At 41.5% G+C, this 22,560-nt stretch overlaps 1 protein-coding gene across 1 annotated transcript in view; it reads right to left on the bottom strand.

The window, feature by feature from the left end:
- Positions 1-1,071: 1,071 nt before the first annotated feature.
- The window catches only part of LOC130233682 (A disintegrin and metalloproteinase with thrombospondin motifs 5), a 32,097-nt gene continuing 10,608 nt past the window's right edge, over positions 1,072-22,560 (bottom strand). Inside the window, exons 2-8 of the mRNA XM_056463847.1 lie at positions 17,925-18,057; positions 17,024-17,191; positions 16,538-16,821; positions 12,052-12,235; positions 10,971-11,146; positions 10,008-10,183; positions 1,072-8,474 (exon numbers count right to left, since the gene is read on the bottom strand). Coding sequence (XP_056319822.1) covers positions 7,688-8,474; positions 10,008-10,183; positions 10,971-11,146; positions 12,052-12,235; positions 16,538-16,821; positions 17,024-17,191; positions 17,925-18,057 — 1,908 coding nt within the window. The 3' untranslated portion in view covers positions 1,072-7,687. The remainder of the gene's footprint in view (positions 8,475-10,007; positions 10,184-10,970; positions 11,147-12,051; positions 12,236-16,537; positions 16,822-17,023; positions 17,192-17,924; positions 18,058-22,560) is intronic.

Raw genomic sequence — 22,560 nt, 5'->3', positions numbered from 1 at the left:
ATGACAAAGAGAAAATAAATCAGTTATTAGAGATGAGTTATTAAAACTATTATGATTAGAAATGTGTTGAAGAAATCTGCTCTCCGTTAAACAGAAATTGGGTAAAAAAACAGGGGGGCTAATAATTCTGACTTCAACTGTATGTATGTATATATATATATATATATATATATATATATATACATACATGCATAAATCATCCTCTCTGATAAAACAACTGACAAAAAAGAAAGAAAGAAATGGCTTTATCCTGTGTGCATCCAGTGTAGATGTGTGTTAAAATGCTTTAATTAATTACATATTAAATGTAATATTTTTAAAAAATCTAATACAAAATGTTTATGAATGTTTGCAGTTCTTAATGTTAATAATCAAGAAGTGAAGATATAAGATATTATTTTATTTGACCCAATATATCTGTGTTGTAGTTAAACATTCACAGCATTATTTAAACACTTCAGAGAACATTCAAACAAAAATATATTAATTATTATTATTAATTAAATATATTTTAACCTTAACCAGTTATTAGGTTTAGGGGGCAAACACTTTCCCACACAGGGCTTTGTGTTTTCCCTTAATAATTCATTCATTGATTTTCCTGCAGCTAAGTCCCTTATTTATCAGGGGGCGCCACAGCGGAATGAACCACCAACTATTCCAGCATATGTTTTTACGCAGCAGATGCCCTTTCAGCCGCAACCCAGTACTGGGAAACCCCCATACACACTCATTCTCACACACACACTCCTACACTACAGCCGATTTAGTTAATCAATTCCCCTACAGCGCATGTGTTTGGACTGTGGGGGAAACTTGTGTTTACTTGTGTCATCTTTGACTGCTATTTATATTAGTTTGATGATATATCTGATATATCTTTATATATCAATGATTACATTTTGAATATCTTATGCAGAGTAATGCACTCCATTGCATTGAACTGATATACATTACTGCACACTCGAGGTGTGATGTTGACGTGTTGAGTGTCAAGCTTATTTTTCCCTCCCCAATGTATTGCTATAATATGAGATCATGATCAGACAGAAATGAATCAATCAAACGTGATGATTTAAATATAGCGCTTTGTTTTATATACACATATATTCATGAAATGGCTAAAAACACACACTTTTAAACTATTCTGCTCATTCATCATAGGCCTAGTTAAATAGTACTGATGAGACAAATGACCGTAACAATAAATAAATTCATCATGTCATTTTTGTTTTGTTTTTTTACATAGAAGTTGTACAAACAATAAATTATAAACTCAGTGCTGTGTGTTCTCAGTCATACGGCCATCGGGAACCGGGACATGAAGCAGAACCAATGAAGGAGATGAAGCGCAGCAGCTTTACGGACAACACTGAACACTTTACTTGAAGGGGAGTTCATAAGACTGTCATTAAACCTTTATAATCATGACATGTTCTTATCTTATGCATGTTTATATTGCATGTTTGCTCAATTATGTAGTTTTTATCATGACAACTTGACATAAACAAATACATCACAACCTGTTTTTGTCTTTGTTATGACAACATGACATTACCCAGACAACAAAACCCGTCATAAACATGATTGATCACGAAGCCATTATGAATATGTCATAAATTTTATAACTGCATCATTAATAAACATATATTTTAACCTCAACTACTGTGGTACAAGCTGAATTTGTCATTAAAATGTCATTAAATATTAATGACGCTCTTATAAACTGATTTGACAGAGTTATTACACTTATAATGAGGCATTTTAATGACAAATGCAGTGAAAACGTGATCAGAAAAATATTTATGACACAGCTATAATGCCTTATGATGATCATGTTTATGACAGATTTATGACAAGCTTTGTTGTCTTGATGATGTCAAGTTGCCATGACGGAGACAGAAACTTTGTCATAACAAACAATGTCATAATTGAACAAATGACACTTTATGACATTTGTTATAAACATGCATAAGATTTGTCACATTCATGATGGCTTATGTCATGCTTATAAAGGTTTAATGACAGTTATATAAACACCTCATAGGCTGATAAAACAAGATGTTGAAAACAAAACAGTGCATGAGAAAGTAAAACTTGTGAAGCATTATAACAACATAGATGGACTGCATGTACATTTTAAAGAGACAGTACACCCAAAATATGAAAATCCCCAAATTTGCCTCAGGAATTAATTTTTAACTGTTCAGAATTGCAGCTTATAAAACCCAAAGACAGATTGAACTTTGAATGTTCATTTTAAAGAGACAGCACACCCAAAATTGAACCCAACCCAGGCTCATTAGTGATCAGTACCCCTGTACACATTTCTGGAGAGCGCCAAATACGTCCCAGGAGCTACATGTTTTAGCAGTCTTTGTGAATCCACCAGAGGGCGCTGTGTATGATTTAGCAGATCTCACATTTCTCTTGCGAGTGCCATTCACGCCTGCTGTTCTCATGTAAATCCACCAGAGGCCGCTGTCCACTGACTGACTGACTGATTGACTAACCCCCTTCCCTAAACCCAACCAACAGTGTTTTCAAAAGCAATCCAGAAAAAGAAAAAGCCGCCTGATTATTACCACCTTTTCAGATTTGACCAAACTCTCACCCTGTTATTTACTTATTTAATTATTTTGCTTCTGTTTTTGTTTTACATGCTTTCTGGAACCGTTCTTCACCGGACTCGAACCCCGTCGTTATGGTCGACTCCGCTCTGTATCTCAAGTCCTCTGACGTACATGTCAAGCCACTGGACAGACTGGTAACAGTGGTAAAGATGTCCACACGGAGGTCAGCGGTCAGCTGGTATCGCAAAAATGAACAGCGTCATACCGCCTCATAGCGTTCATTCTAAAGACGAAACGCAGCCATACGCACCTCTGACTACATAACTCGCCATCTCCAGAAATGTATACAGGTGTACATGTTCAGAATGAGCCTACAGTGTATGTTGGAATGTTCTGTCATTATTTCCTCATCCTCCACTTGATCCAAACCTGAGTTTGTTTTGTTGAACAGTGAATATACTGATATACTGAATAATGAATATACTGATATACTGAATAATGTTGGAAAAAACTTTGATATTTTGTTCCTGCTATGGACGTCACTTGCTGCTTTAAAATATGCCGTACTGTGTTCAACAGAAGTTTAGAACCAGTGTGATTACATGATGAGGAAATGTTCATATTTGGGTGTACTGTCTCTTTAAATGAGACACATTTACTGAATAATGGAGTCAAGTCTGACATTTTTAATTTTATATTTCATAATTTTAACACTTTTTTTGTGCAGTTCTGCTATTCTGCATGTACATTTTAAAGAGACAGTACACCCAAATATGACAATCCCAAAATTTGCCTCAGAAATGAATACTTTTTTAACTGTTCAGAATTGCAGCTTATAAAAGACAGATGGAACTTTCAATGTTCATTTTAAAGAGACAGCACAGCTAAAAATTAATATTCCAACACAGGCTCATTCTGAATACGTACTCCTGTATACATTTCTGGAGAGGGCCAAATACGTCCCAGGAGATACATTTTTTTTGCAGTTTTTGTTGTAATGAATCCACCAGAGGGCGCTGTGTACGCTTTTGCAGACCTCAAATTTATCTCGTAAGTGCCAATCTCACATAAATCCACCAGAGGCCGCTGTTCACTGACTGACCAACCTTCTTCCCTAAACCCAACCCACAGGGTTTTCAAATGCAATCTAAAAAAAGAAAAGCCGCCTGATTTTTACCACGTTTTCAGATTTGACCACATTCTCACCCTGTTATTTACTCGTTTATTTCAATCTTTTGCTTCTGTTTTTGTTTTACATGCTATCTGGAACTGTTCTTCATCTGACACAAACCCCGTCGTCATCCTCCTCTCTGCGCCTTAAGACTGCCAACGTAGGCAGAGAGAAACCGTCCGCACAGAGGTAAACCGTCAGCTGGTAAGCGAGAATAGGAACGGCGTAATGTCGCCCCCTAGCAATCGTTTTAAAGATGAAATGCAGCCATAGCTACATAATTCGCTTCTGTTTTTGTTTTACATGCTATCTGGAACTGTTCTTTGTTTCTGTCATCATGGTCAACTCCTTTCTGCGCCTCAAGATCCCCAACGTAGGCAGCAAGCTTCTGGACAAACTGGTAACAGCGGAGAAGCCGTCCACACAGAGGTAAATGGTCAGCTGGTAAGCGAGAAAAGGAATGGTGTCATACCGCCCCCTAGCGATCGTTTTAAGATGAAATGCGGCCATACATAGCTCTGGCTACTTAATTTGGGGTAATGGATCCGGCACGTATCTCGACGATGGAGAGGTTTTGTGCACGCAAGTGTAAAGCAGGGGCAGGGGAGGGGTTGTGGTTTGTTTGGCAGTGTATAGTGGTGGAGAGCGGGGGTGTCGTGGATGAAAGTGAAAGTGAACAGTGGACAGGGTAGGAGAGCAGTTGAGGAGGGGGATCGGTAAAATGAGGTGCCGGATCAGATTTCAGGGGTGCCGGATCCGGAGTGTTCTGGCACAAATTAAGCCCTGGGGCTACGTGTCCAGAATGAGTCTGTGTTGGAATGTTCTGTCATTCTTTCCTCATCCTCCACTTGATCCAAACCTGAGTTTGTTTTGTTGAACAGTGAATATACTGATATACTGATTAATGTTGGATAAACTTTTGTGGTTTGTTTTTTGTTCCTGCTATGGACGTCACTGGCTGCTTCAAAATATGCCGTACTGTGTTCAACAGATGTTCAGAGCCAGCGTGATTACATGATGAGGAAATGTCCATTTTTGGGTGTACTGTCTCTTTAAATGAGACACATTTACTGAATGATGACATGATGAAGATCTGATTGTATATTTGTTAATTCTAACATTTCTTATCTTGCAGTTCTGCCATTCTCATGAAATAACACGTTTAAGAGACGTCACAATAACCTTCTCAAGCGCCCTAAAAATCCATTACAAAAACAAGCTCCCGCAGTGTGACGTGTGAAGCATGAAAACAGGATTTCCTTCAGCTTCAGTTTTCAGGCTTGGAGAAATGAACAGGAATGTTTTGCAGCTGCTCAGTTTACAGACAGAAACACATGGAGGTCTACATTTGTCCATTTTAGCTTCCACAGCATTCATCAGTCTCAGTGAAAGGGGCAGTTCACTCAAAAGTGCACATTTCCTCATCATCTACACACACTCTCATGAATGTCTTCTTGTTTTAAGATCAGAAACACACACACACACACACGAATGCATGCACGCACACATATACACATATCCACATGCACAATCACATACTCATACATATCCTGATACACACACACACGTTGTAGATGTGTTGTTCACACAGACAGCGCTGTGCAGAAGTGTACTGCAGTGTACTGTTGCGCTGACATGAATGTTTTGTGAAACTACTTTTATAGTCAACGCTGTCAGTGTGAACCGAAGGGGCGTGTCATGTTGACCAGAGGGGCGTGGTTTAAAGAAACCACACCCAAAGCTCCGTGTCCAACTGTGATTGTGAGCAGAATCTCCAGTGATTGTGTTTCACAGCTTTTACACAATCTCAGTTTGTTTGTTTGCTTCTTCTGTTGAACACAATATTTTAGTGTTATAAATTTGTTCTTCAGTTATTCTGAAGAATATTCAGCCATTTTCCTCCATAGCAATAAAAACAAAATCACAATTTAAACTTTTAGGTGAACCGTGTCTTTAACGAGTGATTCACAGAGTCATTCCTTCAGATGATTCATTCAAAACTGCTGATTCATTCAGAGAAGTGACTCCATATGAATAGTTCACTGAATCATGACTCAAATGATTCATTCAGTGTATTCTGTTGCTCTGATAAACAAATGTTTTGAAGCTGTTTTAATGAACAAAAAACACAATATTGTGTCTAAACTAACATGATCTTCTTGTTCGCTGATTCACACAGTCATACATGTTAACAAAACGTAACCAGAATGACTGAACATCGCCGTCAGTGTGAACTGAAGGGGCGTGTCATGTTGACCAGAGGTGTGGCTTTGTCAAAAATAGGCGGGGCTTAAAGTAGCCACACACAAAGCTCCTCGTCTGACTGCAAACGTGAGCAGAATCCACAGTTACACAATTACACAAACTCTGTGTGCTTGTTTGTTTCTTCTCCTGAACACAAATTAAGATATTCTGAAGAATGTTCAGCCATTTTCCTCTATAGCAACAACAAATACTGAATTTAAACTTTTAGGTGAACCGTGTGTTCACAGAATCATTCCTTCAGATGATTCATTCAAAACTGCTGATTCATTCAGAGAAGAAGTGACTCTGTATGAATCGATCACTGAATCATTACTCAAATGATTCATTCAGTGTATACTGTTGCTCTGATAAACAAATGCTTTAAAGCTATTTTCATAATCAGTCATAAAAAAAAACACAATATTGTGTCTGGAATGTAACTTATAACATGCCCTCCATCTTCGCTGCTTCATACATGTTCCTACATGTCAACAGAATGTAACTGCAAACATTGCTGTCAGTGTGAACTGAAGGGGCGTGTCATGTTGCTTTGTCAAAACATGGTGAGGCTTTGTTAAAAAGGGGTGTGGTTTAAATAAGCCACACCCAAAGCTCTTCGAACTTGAGCAGAATCTGCAGTGACTGCTTTACGGCATTTACACACTTTGTTTCGTTGTTCTGTTGAACACAAATCAAGATATTCTAAACAATATTCAGCCATTTACACCCAGAGCAACAACAAAATATGACATTATTTAAATTTGAGGTGAGTTATGTCTTTAACAAGTGATACACAGAATCATTCATTCAGATGATTCATTCAAAACTGCTGATTCATTCAGAAAAGTGGTCAGTGTGAACCAAAGAGGCGTGTCCTGTCGAACACAGGCGTGGCTTTGCCAAAAGAGGCGTGGCTTACAGCATCCCCACCTGAATCTCCTCATCCAACTGCAAACGCAAGCAGAATTTACAGTCATTCTGTTTCACGGCATTTACATCTTTCTTTCCTTCTTCTGTTGAACACAAACAAGATATTGCGAAGAATGTTCAGCCATTTACACCCAGAGCAACAGCAACACAAGACATCATTTAAATTTGTAGGTGATAATGTAGCCACACTCGAATCTCCTCATCCGACTGCGAACGCGAGCAGAATCCACAGTGATTGTGTTTCACGGCATTGACAATCTTTGTTTCTATGTTTAAATGAAGCAAAGGGGTGTGTCTTATTTACCAGAGGTGTGGCCTTGTCAAAGGGGCGTAGCTTAATCAACCACACCTGAATCACCTCATCCGACTATGAGCAGAGTCCATGGCATTTACACAATCTTTGTTTGTGTGAACCAAAGGGGTGTGTCATGTTGGCAAGAGGTGTGGCTTTGTCTTAAAGGGGGCGTGACTTAAAGTAACTCCTCGTCTGACTGTGAAATGCGAGCAGAATCCACAGTGATTGTGTTTCACGGCACTTACATAATCTTTGTTTCTCTGTGTGAACCAAAGGGGCGTGTCATATGGGCCAGAGGCGTGGCTTTGTCAAAGGGGCGTGGCTTAAAGCAACCACACCTGAATCTTCTCATCCATCTGCGAATGGGAGCAGAATCCACATTGATTGTGTTTCACGGCATTTTACACAAACCCTTTTGTTTTGTACGTCCGTGATGCTCCACACGTCTCTCTTTTCCCGGGAAAGTTCATCAGATCAACACTTTTTAATCAGGCAGTGTTTGAAGGCTGGCGGCCGGGCGCTGAGTGGGCAGCTTTTAGACAGTTTCCCGTGAGCGTCTTTACACTGAACCGTGCGACTCTGCCAGCCCGTATCGCAAGTTCTGGAGCAGCTCATCCAGGGGCCCGTCAGCCAGCGCGGGAATTTCGGACTCTCCGTCGTTGGAGGAACGTGGGAAGTAAACGTTACAATTTCTGCTGACGATAAAGACGCGACAGTGGGCGGAGCTTCAGGAGGCGTCCTGGGTGGAGCTTCGGGGGATATTCTGGGCGGAGCTTCTGGGGATGTCCTGGGCTGAGCTTCGGGAGCCATCCTGGGTGGAGCTTCAAGGGACATCCTAGGCGGAGCTTCAAGTGACATTCTGGGCGGAGCTTCAAGTGACATTCTGGGCGGAGCTTCAGGGGACGTCCTGGCTGGGAGTGGCGTTTTGCGAGGCATGAAAAAGCTGTAGCGTATATCCAGCGGTTTCTTAGCATCGGTGGATAAAATCTGCACTAACAGGCTCTCCTGGAGGGCGGCGGGGCCCATGCTGTGGAAGGCCTCGTCCCGCTGGCTCCAGCCGGTGTAGTTGAGGACGGAGCCGTTAAGCGGGATGATGGTTTCGGAGGTGGAGATCATCAGTTTGCCGTTCAGCAGATAATCTCCGCCGGGTCGCCGCAGCGCTAGGTATGCTGTGTATCGCGTCTGGCCTTTAGCTTTATACTGACGCACCTTCAGATGCGTGGAACCCTCGGGAATCTTCACCACGTCCGTGTAGCCCTTACTGGAGGACACAGAGATTAGAGGGATAAAGGTTATCAGGTTAAACACTGCTCAAAATACTGTGAAAATTTCTTTTCTGCATTAAATAATAGTTGAGAAATATTTGAATATATATATATATACATACATTTTACACGAGCGAGGATAATTTTCCCCTCAGCTGTATGTGAAATCCAAATAGGAAATTGTAATATTTATATATGGGTGAAAGACTGGTGTAAAGCACAGAACAGGAGGAACCTCATGTACGAAGACTTGTGTTGAATTCATACTAAAACACTGCGTACGGACAAAGCTGTAAATGTGCGTACGCAGTAAAAGATTCAGATGTATGAAACACTGCGTATGCTGAATCCCACACATATTCTCTTTGTACATCCGAATTAACGTGAATCTGAGCACACGTGCACGAGCGCAAAACCCCTCCCTGACTCCTCCCCCTTATAAATATGGTAATGAGTCTACTTTGGCAAAACCAAACGAAAAAGCAAGCAAGAAGAGAAACTTGATGTGCTCCTTTCGGAGGTAGACCGGAGAAAAACGGTGTTATTTGTAAGTTTGTCCTCCGGAATTAATAACAAAAGAAAAACAATAGGGTGGGAGAGTTTAGCTGACGCGGTTAACGCAGAGGGATCTGAACATCACACTGTGAGTGAATTAAATAAGAAATGGTCCCATGTAAAGGAGCAGGTTAAGAGGAGAACAGCGGCGCACCGTCAAAGTGTGGAGCGGACAGGCGGGGGAACAGGAGATGCTGAACTAACACCCTTTGAGGAGAGAGTTGCCTCAACTGTGGGCGACACTTCACTGTCTGGTGTAGTATCTGTGTCTGTGGGAGACACAGATGTATTACAGGAACACTGTGTTATCTGCCCTCTTATCAAGGCAGCACCACCGGCATTTCAGCTGCCCAATCGCCCGCTTTACACCTGACCGAGTGCTTGCCACCTTGGAGCCTCATCCCAACCGTGCTGTTTGTGAGGATGAATGAACCATAGGCTGACCAAGGCCACCTTGCTCCAATATTTGTTAAGCGCATTTGAGCCTCTCATATTATTTGCACACTTATTGAATGGAAATGTTTCCGATTCACGTATGCAGATTCGTCTTCAGATGGCGTCTTTATAGCAATGTGTGTGCAGTCGATCGCTCTGATTACATTAGGAGAACCGGCGATGGCTGCAGATTGCGCTTTAATATTTGGTTGGTCAACTGCATGGTGTGGAAGCCTTATATACCTGCTAGACATGCGGATGATCCCCATACAGCTGCCATTGCACGGCTTAAAGATACTCTGTAGTGTGCAATTGAACATAATTGCCTCGAGGAGTCGCAGATGGAATAAAACAAACACACACAAGAAACACACGTACGCCAGACATGAAGGTGGCGTGGACCAACACACATTCTCACGTTCATTTCATCGTTAGTAAATCCAAACGTGAGCGTGAAATCTGGCGTACGCAGCGTTGATACATGAGGCCGCAGCTCTTTAAGTCCTGCGTTTGCCGCATGTCTGCGAGTGTTTTCTGACCTCTTCTTGGTGAAGTTTCCAGCCACTTTAATGCAGCTGTTTCCGTCTCCTCCGCAGATCCCGCACTTGTCGTACTGTAGTTTGGATCCGATGATGCCGTCGCAGCCAGTGCGAACACACTTCCCCTTCACACACACTGAGCTGCTGTACGGACGACACTCAGTCCCGTCAACAACCTGCAGGACAAACACACACAACACACACATCACTGACAAGAACAACCCACATCACTATGGTTATTGCAGTTAAACAATCCAGAGAGGGGCGATGCAGTGGCGCAGTAGGTAGTGCTGTCGCCTCACAGCAAGAAGGTCGCTGGTTTGAGCCTCGGCAGGGTCAGTTTGCATGTCCTCCCTGAGTTCGCGTGGGTTTCCTCCGGGTGCTCCCCCCACAGTCCAAACACATGCGCTATAGGGGAACTGGGTAGGCTAAATTATCTGTAGTGTATGTGTGTGAAGGAGTGTGTATGGGTGTTTCCCAGAGATGGGTTGGAGCTGGAAGCATCCAGTGTAAAACATATGCTGGATAAGTTGGCGGTTCATTCCACTGTGGCATCCCCAGATTAATAAAGGGACTAAGCCGAAAAGGAAATGAATGAATGAATAAATGATCCAGATAATGAACATGCTTACACTGCAAAACATGTCTCTTATTTCCAGTTGTTGTCGTGTTTCTAGTCCAAATATTTCTTAAATTAGGAAGCATTTTCTAGACAATTAAAAATAATGAGTTAAAATTAAGTGAAACTTTCATTCTAACAAGCTAAATAATCCCTAAGGGTAAAAAAATATGTTATTTCAAGGTGAAAATAAGATTATTTTGCTTGTTTACAGGAAAAACACACTTCATTTTGACTCATTATTTCTGAAAACAAGACTAGAAGACAAGAAGCAGCATATTTTGCAGTGTTGTGGTGTGTGTTCAGTACTGTGTGTGTGAGTGTGTGTGTCAGCGGCGGCTCACCCTCTGTGAAAACACCACATAATATCCAGTTCCCTTGGCTCTGCAGGTGAGTTTGCACACGTCTTTGGGAAGAACGCCGGCGAATTTGGGAACCCACTCCACCAGCGTCTTCACTCCTTTAGGGTCCGTCTGGGGGCCGTTACGCACCTCACACTGCTCCTGCCGGAAACTCTTACCTGACACACACACATGAACACACACAGCAGACATGCCATGAACATACTCTTCATATGCTATAATGCGCATGTGTGTTGTGTCTAGATCTGTAGTCTTTTATTCCACTGCGCTCTCACTTTATTGTATTTACTGTTGCAGTATCGGTGTGTGTGTGTGTGTGTGTGTGTGTGCACATATAGTGGTCAACAATGTGTGTTGTTGAATAGTTTTAGCACAACTTTGATGAAAGATTTTGATCCTCTTCAAATGTTGACTACTGTTAATGTGTGTGTGTGTGTGTGTGTGCGTGTCCATATGTGTGCATGTCTGTGCCTGCGTATAGATGTTTGTGTGTGCTTGTGTGTATAAGTGTGTGTGTTTACTGTTGCAGTATCTCTCTGTACATGTGTGTGTGTGTGCACACGTCTGTGGATGTGCGTGCGTGCATGTGTGTAGTGTGTGTTTACTGTTGTAGAATGTGTTGCTTGTTTCAGTGCATGCGTATGTATGCGTGTCAGTGTGTCTGTTTGCTGTTGTAGTATCATGTGTGTACATGTTTGCACAAGTGTGTGAGTCTGTTGTGTGTGTGTCTGTGTTTACTGCTACTGTATTAGTGTGTGTGAGTGTGTTTTTAGTGCTGTTGTATTTGTGTATGTGTGTGTGTGTTTACTGCTGCTGTCTAACTGTGTATGTGTATTTGAGTGGAGGGTGACGCAGTGGCACAGTAGTTAGTGCTGTCGCCTCACAGCAAGAAGGTCGCTGGTTCGAGTCCCTGATGGGTTGCAGCTGGAAGGGCATCCGCTGTGTAAAACATATGCTGGATAAATTGGCGGTTCATTCCGCTGTGGCGACCCCGGATTAATAAAAGGATTAAGGGTGTATATAGGTAATAAAGGGTGTGTATTAGTCTGTGTGTGTGTCTGACCTGTGGTGGGGCAGGCTGTGACGCTGCAGGATCTGTACACAGCTCTTTTCCCAGTGCAGTATCGTCCGTTGTTTCGGGGCGCAGGATTATTGCAGAGCCGCTGCGCGAACTGAACACCACCACCACACGAGCGAGAACACGAACCCCACGCACCCCACGAACTCCAGCTGCCGTCTTTGGATGTCTACAAAACCCACACACAAACACAATCAGACAGACATAACCACACACAAACACACACACACACACACACACACACACACACACACAATCAGACAGACATAACCACACACACACACACAAACACACACACACACACACACACACACACACAATCAGACAGACATAACCACACACACACACACACAAACACAAACACACACACACAATCAGACAGACATAACCACACACACACACACACACACACACAATCAGACAGACATAACCACACACACACACAAACACACACACACACACACAATCAGACAGACATAACCACACACACACATACACACACACACGCACACACACATACACAATCAGACAGACATAACCACACACACACACAAACACACACACACACACACACAATCAGACAGACATAACCACACACACACACACAATCAGACAGACATAACCACACACACACACAAACACACACACACACACACACACACACACACACACACAATCAGACAGACATAACCACACACACACACAATCAGACAGACATAACCACACACACACACACACACACACACACACAATCAGACAGACATAACCACATACACACACACACGCACACACATACACAATCAGACAGACATAAACACACACACACACACATTTGTAATTTCCCTTTGCATAAAAAAGTCAAAATAAAATAAAAATAAACAATTAAATGCATAGTTCACCTAAAAATGACAATTCTGTCATCATTTACTCTCATTTTTTTCTTATCTGTATTCTGTAAACCCATGCATTCTTCTAAATATCTTCTCTTGTGTTTAACAGAAGAAACTCCTACACTTTTGTGACCAGTAAATCTTCATTTTTGCGTGAACTATCCCTTTAAAAGACCTGCAATAAACAAGCCAAAAACAACCTGCAGCCCAACACTGCGCTTTCACACAGAGGAAGGGTGTGTGAGGACGCAAACACACTCGCTTTCTCCAGCCAGACCCAAAAAACACTTAATGACACGGATAAAAATACACCCATAGAGGATGAAAAATTCCTGCGCGCTGCATGTGTGTGATGCTAATCTAGTTAACTATTTATACAGCAGACGATAATCCATAATACAGTTTACAGACACACAACAGCGTCTCACAGAGAGAGGAACAGTCTTACAAAACACTGTAAATAAACGCTCTTTCAGCTCTCTGTGAATCCCGGAAATTAAACGAATCTCATTTTCCATCTAAACATGAAGCAGCACTGCTGATTTCAACGATATCAATAATAATCAGACATGTTTCTCGATCATCTAATCATCATGCTAGAATAATTAATTATAAAAGATGCCGAGGGTGGCATCGTGGCTCAGAGGTTAGCACTGTCACCTTACAGCAAGAAGGACGCTGGATTGAGTCCCGGCTGGGTTAGTTGACGTTTCTGTGTGGAGTTTGCATGTTCTCCCTGGGGTGCTCCGGTTTCCCCTACAGTCCAAACACATGCGCTATAGGGGAATTGATTAACTAAATTGGCTGTAGTGTATGAGTGTGTGTGTGTGAGAATGAGTGTGTATGGGTGTTTCCCAGTACTGGGTTGCTGCTGGACGGGCATCCGCTGTGTAAAATCTATGCTAGAATAGTTGGCGGTTCATTCTGCTGTGTCGACCCCTGATAAATAAGGGACTAAGCTGAAGGAAAATGAATGAATGTATAACCACTATGTTTTTCACAAGATTTTAAAGAGCCGGTCGTATGGGTTTTGAGTAATGTGTAAATTGCAGTTTGTAGCATAGATCACCTTGCATAGACTGCAAATTTGTCAATAAAAGTGCAAGATGAATAAATTATAGAATTGTATTTAATAATTTGTATGATTGTTCTGTATTGCATTGTAATATATAGTCTCTCTAAAGAACCAGTCAGCTCTGAATCGCCTTATTGAGTCATTATGTTTTGAATCATTTACCTGCTTCCGATCTACAGATTAATGAAAGTAACTCATTTGCATAACCCCACCCACCCACAACATATGACATGAGTGTGTTGTTCCACACACTAATTAAAACAGATTTGGCCAGTTGACCAATCAGAAAAGTGCAGGCATATAGAAGGGGGAGGGGCTTGCTTACCTCAAATCTCGACTTGATTCAAATGAATCATACTGAAGGCAAAATGATTCAAATATTAAATATGTATTGTTGACCTTAGGTGCATTTAAAGCAGTTGTAGGAGACATATATCAGGACACTTTAACGTACCATATTAAAGTACCTGTGAAATCAAAATAAAGTTTTGTTTGTATGTTAGTATCAGGTATATTAGTCTGGAGGGTATCTATGATCTAGTGTGCGCCAAAACAGTGACAGAACTCACATTAAGAAGAAGAATCTAAAGCTTGCAGTTTTTCATTTCAGCCTAAATGGAGAAATAAATGGTCACCTCTGTTTTCAGTTTCTGAATCAGCTGACCAATCTGACATGCCCCGCCCTCTTTGACCTCAACCACTATCATTGGCAGAGCTGTTTAAAAAGGGGAGGGGCTACTATGTCCCACCCTGTGTTTTGTTTTAGTTCAAATTACGTCACAAATCCAACAAAAACTGCACATTTCCAAGCACTTCTCGGGTCCATTAAAGGGATAGTGCACCAAAAAATTTCAATTTAATAATGGTCATTTCAAGTAAATTAATATTTTTTTAAAATAATACTTTCAGTAATGTTAGTTTGTGCAATAAATGCTTCAGCAAAGCTAATTCATGTATTTCAAGAGTTCCCACTTAGCTGATGATTGATAATAAAGCGTATTTGGCTTGCTGAGCCCTGAGCTCAGAATATCCTCGAGCCAGGGGCTCCCTCCCATTTGAAGGGCGAGAGGAGAGTTTGAGCTCAGGTAGGTCTCGAGAACTCCACTCATTGTGAACGTCTAAAGATGCTATTTTGGAGTAGTCAATTTACTTCTGGTGTATGTCTTTGGACGGTGGGAGGAAACCAGGAAACCCAGAGAAAACCCATGCTAACACGGGGAGAACATGCAAACTCTGCACAGAAACGCCAACCGGCTCGGAGAGGGGCTGAACCAGTGGGGTTTTTGCCATGAGGCAACAGTGCTAATCACTGGGCCGCCCTATCAGAGAAGGGGAGGAGTACACTGAAAAAAATTATTCAAAGATGATTCCTTGGATTTACTAAATTTTTTTAAGTTAAGTGGTTTTAAACAATTTATTTGGGCTGAATTTAAACAAACAAATTAAGTTGAACATTGCTCAATTTAATTTGTTTGTTTAAATTCAACACAAATAAATAGTTTGCAACAGTTTTGCATGCAACACTTTTTTCAGTGTAGGGGTGGATGGGGAGCTTCTTCAAGATGAAGATGACTGGAGTGTAAAACTCTGGTTTATTAAGTGTGTCAGTGTTCATCTGACTGGTGCAATATATGGAGATGATGTGGTACCAGCCGTGTTAAATCATAAGCACATGATCCTCTTAGTTTATTAATAAACCACACTTATTAAATTACATGTAATTTATTATTAAACCATAGTTTTTAAGGTTTATTTAGTGTATTCTGACCTAGATTAACCTCTGATTAGCTACTTCAGAAGTTAATGTAGGTCAGACTATACAAACTATGTGTCTAATTTGACATTACTTTTAGGCTACATGTAGATATATATATATATATATATATATATGTAGAAACAGCTATATCATGAGTGTTGAGAATGCTGTAGATGTGCTGGTTTTAGATGATTGAATGATTTTTCCCATAGCCTGATTGGCACGATTCACAATGGCATGAACCAATATGGGGGTGGTCAAATGTATATTTATATCATCTATTATTTAGTTATTAACAGTATTAATTAAGATCCAGATCAGAGAAATGTATTTGTCACTATTAATAAGAGCTAGTCACTAGTATAAGTTTGAGCCAACTGAGCCTGGTTTCTCTCCATGTTTGTTCCTTCACTTTCATCAACTGGTGAAGTTCGTTCCTTCACTGTCGCCACTGGTCTGCTTGCTTTGGGACTTGTAGATCTGCGCATGGATGGATTTGCTCTTCAGTGTTTGGACTTTCAGCAGTGATTATTAAACCACACTGACCTGAACTAAACTGAACTTCAGCTCTGAACACTGGACTGACACAGTTTACTAGAACTTCTGTGTTCAGCTGCTGTGACAGAAATGAAGGTAAATTTAATTAAACTATTAAAAGGCCCCCGATACATCTTATACTGACGTGTTTCAGGGATCCATCAAGAATTAATAAGCAGGATTAATCTCCTGTACTTGCGTGTTTGCTCTCACCGAATAGTGTCTCTTTTTGGTTTTGTCCACACATTTGCCCTGCAGACAGATCCTGCCCTTCCCACACGGCGTTCCTTCAACAGCGGGCAGCTTCTTGGTCAGACACACCATCTGCCCCTTCCTGATGACGGAGCACCACAGCCGGGCGCAGATGTCCATGCCGGGACACACACTGTACTCGGAGCCGAACGCCAGACGGCACTGCTGCACTGCATCGTAACTCTGACCCGGCAGCTCCTCCGGCCCCAGCAGAGGAACACGGGGAGCGTCCAGGAGACACTCCGCTGGGGACACACACAGAGAGAGCAACAATTACACACAACACTGGAAAAAAGGTACAACACTGATGAACTCATTCCAGCTGCTCTCCATGTGGATATCTAGTAGAGTGATGTATATCTGTGATGACGAGCTGAATCTTCTGCGTCCTCCAGAGATCCAGTAACATGAGGACATATGGAGCAGCGGCGTTTCTCTGTGTTTTACCGTTTCCGTCGTCGAAGAAGTCGGTGATGGTGTTGGAGGTGCAGCGGCTCCAGGGTTTGGAGGCGTCGATGGAGGTCAGGATGGAGGACATCAGGCGCTTGTCTTCACTGGAGCCGAAACGCTCCTCGCAGAACTTGGAGTCGTCGTGGGACAGACCCAGCAGGTGACCTGAACACAGTGTGATGTCATCAGTGTGTGTGTGTGTGTTGGGCTGCTGGTGTGCATGTATGTCTATATGTGTATACGTGCCTGTGTTTGTGCATTTGTCTATGTGTGTGCGTGTGCATACCTATTCATTTGTGTGTGCGTGTTTGTATATGTGTGCATTTCTATATGCTCATGTGATCATCTGTGTGTGTGTGTGCGCGTGTCTGTCCATGTGTGTGTTTCTGTCTCTCTATGTGTTTGTGTGTATATGTGTGTGCGAGTGCATGTCTATATGTTTGCGTGTGTGCATGCCGGTCTGTGCATGTATTTCTGTGTGTTTAGGTGCATGTTTTGTGTGTGTGCCTGTGTTTACATGTTTGTGCATGTGTTTGTGTGTGCATGTCTGTCTCTCTGTGTGTGTGTGTGTGTGTGTGTTCATTTCTATATGCTCATGTGAGTGTTTGTATGTGTGTACCTTTATGTGTGTGTTTCTGTGTATTAATGTTAGTCTATGTGTGTGTGAGTGTGTGTCTGTGAGTGTGCATATGTCTGACAGTTTGTGTGTGTGTGTGCATGCCTATGGATTTGTGTGTGCTTGGCTGTCTGTATGTGTTTGTGTGTGTGCATGTGTCTGTGTGAGCATATCTATGTATTTATGGGACTGTCTGTATGTATGTGTGTGTGTGTGTGTTTGAACATCTGTGTCTGTGCATGTCCGTCTATATGATCTCTGTGTGTGTGTGTGTGTGTGTACCAATCTCATGAGCCACAGTGAAGGCAGCATGCAGGCCGTCGTCCTCAATAATAGCACAGCTCCTCTCCGGCGAACACACAGTTCCTACATCCGCCATGCCCAGAGTGTCACACGAGTGATGCCCACACAGATCCTGAACACACACACGCACACACACACACACACACACACACATAAACAAACATTTGTCAGCACAGCATTACACCATTCAAACTTTCATCTTTTTATTTAATCTTATATTATATTCAGCATTAATTTATTGTAGTTTATTTAATACATAGTTTTATATATTTATTGTTTATAATTTTAGTACTTATAATTTTTTTAATTATTTAATTCATTTTCCTTCAGCTTACTTCCTTATTTATCAGGGGTCGCCACAGCGGAATGAACCGCCAATTAATCCAGCATATGTTTTACATGGCGGATGCCCTTCCAGCTGCAACCCAATACTGGGAAACACCCATACACACTCATTCACACACACACACTCATACACTACAGCCAATTTAGTTAATCAATTCCCCTATAGCGCATGTGTTTGGACTGTGGGGGAAACCGGAGCACCCGGAGGAAACCCACACCAACACGGGGAGAACATGCAAACTCCACACAGAAACACCAACTGACCCAGCTGGGACTCAAACCAGCGACCTTCTTGCTGTGAGGCGACAGAGCTAACCACTGAGCCATTAGTTTTAGCTAACAACAATTAGTTTAGGGAGTTGGGACTCATTTGGAGTGGCTGATGCTCAGGTTTATATGTGTGTGTGTGTGTGTGTGTGTGTGTGTTATACGGTCAATCTCTCAGCGTTCTCCATGTTTACTCGTTCAGTGTGAGCAGATGGAAACAACCTGGACGCTGAAAGCAGCTCTTCACACACAGCCCTCAGAAAACACATGCATTTCTAAAAGCAACGCACTGTTTGTGTGTGTGTGTGTGTACAGGTCAAGAGTGAGCTCATGACCTCATTGGAGCACATGTGTAATGAGGAACAAACACACTTCACACACTCCTGTTCATCAGTCACTAAACACACACTGATGCTGAGTCTGCTGGATGGTTGCTAGGGTGTTGCTATGTGGCTGTGAGAAAGTTCTGCTCTGCTGAACAGTTCTGGTGTTTTACTCTGCTCGGTAGAGACTCGTCTGCTACAGAACCAAGCAGACAGACAGACAGAAACCTGATATGGAGAGACACTGAGAGGAATGTCTGCCTGAGGGAAGCAGAAAATGAGGAGGACGACAAAACAGACTGAAAAAGAAAAATGAAAAAACACAAACAGATGCAAAAGAGCAGACAGCTGAGAAAAATGAACTCAAGTCTAGTTTATAATAACGACAGACAGACAGACAGAATAACAGACAGACTGTATAACAGACAGACAGACAGACAGACAGACAGATAAAACAACAGACAGCAAACAAAATAACAGACATAATAACAATCAGACAGACAGAATAAATGACAGACATACAGAATAATAGACAGGCAGAATAACAGACAGGCAGACAGGCAGACAGACAGACAGGAAGACAGACAGAATAGCAGACAGGCAGACAGACAGCTAGACAGACAGAATAACTGACAGACAGAATGACAGACAGACAGAATAACTGACAGACAGACAGAATAACTGACAGGCAGCCAGATATAATAACAGACAGACAGACAGAACAACTGACTGACAGGCAGACAGACAGACAGAATAACTGACTGATAGACAGACAGAATAACAGACAGACAGAATAACTGACAGACATACAGAATAACTGACAGGCAGGCAGATATAATAACAGACAGACAGACAGACAGACTAACTGACAGACAGAATAACTGACAGACAGAATGACAGACAGACAGACAGAATAACTGACAGACAGACAGACAGAATAACTGACAGACAGACAGAATAACTGACAGACAGACATAATAACAGACAGACAAACAGAATAACTGACAGACAGACAGAATAACTGACAGACAGACAGAATAACTGACAGGCAGGCAGATATAATAACAGACAGACAGACAGACAGAATAACTGACAGACAGACAGACAGAATAACTGACAGACAGACAGAATAACTGACAGGCAGGCAGATATAATAACAGACAGACAGAATAACTGACAGACAGACAGACAGAATAACTGACAGACAGACAGAATAACTGACAGGCAGGCAGATATAATAACAGACAGACAGACAGACAGAATAACTGACAGACAGACAGACAGAATAACTGACAGACAGACAGAATAACTGACAGGCAGGCAGATATAATAACAGACAGACAGACATACAGAATAACTGACAGACAGACAGACAGACAGAATAACTGACAGACAGACAGAATAACTGACAGGCAGGCAGATATAATAACAGACAGACAGACATACAGAATAACTGACAGACAGACAGACAGAATAACTGACAGACAGACAGAATAACTGACAGGCAGCCAGATATAATAACAGACAGACAGACAGACAGAATAACTGACAGACAGACAGACAGAATAACTGACTGACAGACAGAATAACTGACAGGCAGCCAGATATAATAACAGACAGACAGACAGAACAACTGACAGACAGACAGACAGAATAACAGACAGACAGACAGAATAACTGACAGGCAGCCAGATATAATAACAGACAGACAGACAGACAGAATAACTGACAGACAGACAGAATAACTGACAGGCAGCCAGATATAATAACAGACAGACAGAATAACAGACAGCAGACAACAGCCAGACAGTAAACAGACAAAAGCTCAGGCAGACAGAATAACAGGCAGCAGACAGACAGATGCAGGAGAGCGATACGATGCTGATTCTGCAGAACTGCAGCTTCTGATTTACAGGCGTTACAGAGACAAACACACAGAAACAGCTAAACTGACCTGAGATCAGCTTTCACAGAGTTCTCACTAATCTCCAGACTCACAACATATATAAACATATCCATCATAAATGTTGACTGATTCACTGAAACAAAAGTGATATTCAGTGTACAGATAAAGTCACAATTATTAGCCTTCCTGTTCAATTTGAATATTTTTATTTCCCCAATTTCTGTTTAACAGAGAGCAGATTTCTCCAACACATCTCTAATCACAATAGTTTTAATAACTCATCTCTAATCACTGATTTATTTCCTCTTTGTCATGATGACAGTAAATAATATTAGACTGGATATTCTTCAAGACACTTCTATACAGCTTAAAGTGACATTTAAAGGCTTAACTAGGGTAATTAGGGTAAAGTTAGGGTAATTAGGCAAGTCATTGTATAACAGTGGTTTGTTCTGGAGACAATCCAAAACTAATATTGCTGAAGGGGGTTAATAATATTGACCTTAAAATGGCTTTAAAACAATTAAAAACTGCTTTTATTCTAGCCAAAATAAAACAAATAAGACTTTCTCCAGAAGAAAAAATATTAGAGGAAATACTGTGAAAATTTCCTGAATCTGTTCAAGATGGCTAATAATTTAGACTTCAGCTCAGCCGTCTGAAGTCCAGCTCAGCCGTCTGAAGTCCAGCTCTTCTGCGGGTCAAAAACACATTCTTGGAGTCTTGTGTTTCTCAGCGGAGAGCGGATCCGGCTGCAGACGGTTGCTAGTCAACGTTGGCACTGATGGAGAAAATCTGAAACAGCGTGAGTTCAGATTCACAAGAGCTCAGAGGTTTTCACTCAGCTGTCAGCATATAGAGACGGCGGACGTGTGAAATACCCCAGTGTAATACAACCAACACACACACACGCATACAGACCACGACGGAAACACAACGGCGTCCACCAGAGACATCAGAGGCAAGTGATGAGGACAACATACAGCAAAATTCACCCTCATCCTTTACAGACATTTCCCAAATAATGTTAAACAGATTCAGGAAATTTTCACAGTATTTCCTACAATATTTTTTCTTCTGGAGAAAGTCTTATTTGTTTTATTTCGGCTAGAATAAAAGCAGTTTTTAATTGTTTTAAAGCCATTTTAAGGTCAAAATTATTAGCTCCTTTAAGATTGTCTCCAGAACAAACCACTGTTATACAATGACTTGCCTAATTACCCTAACTTTACCCTAATTAACCTAGTGAAGCCTTTAAATGTCACTTTAAGCTGTATAGAAGTGTCTTGAAGAATATCTAGTCTAATATTATTTACTGTCATCATGACAAAGAGAAAATAAATCAGTGATTAGAGATGAGTTATTAACACTATTATGATTAGAGATGTGTTGAAGATTTCTTTCTATCTGTTAAACAGAAATAAAGAATATACAGGAGGGACTGTACACTAGCATCAGTCTTGTAAAAACCCACTCAATACACACCTCGGTCAGACTTCTGAACAAACAGTGCATTATTTACTCTGTCTGTACATGCAGAGCGCTATAGAGCTCACGGTGAGTGAGTAGCAGTACACTGAGAAAACGTACTCACTAGGAATATATTTCATATAGGGGAGATCAGACTTAGAGAACACCCACATCATCATGTCTGGCCTATATTGTTTGGCTCATTGTGGCATGTCATGATGTTGAAAAGTACGATGCGACCCTATGTTGATCCTGGAACATCATTTTAGTTGGAAAATGCAATCCACACCTATAGGTTGTTTTC

The sequence above is a fragment of the Danio aesculapii genome, chromosome 1, assembly GCF_903798145.1.
Source record: "Danio aesculapii chromosome 1, fDanAes4.1, whole genome shotgun sequence".
Lineage (NCBI taxonomy): Eukaryota > Metazoa > Chordata > Actinopteri > Cypriniformes > Danionidae > Danio > Danio aesculapii.
Note: the sequence above shows the minus strand (reverse complement) of the source record. Positions and strands in the feature narration are given on the sequence as shown.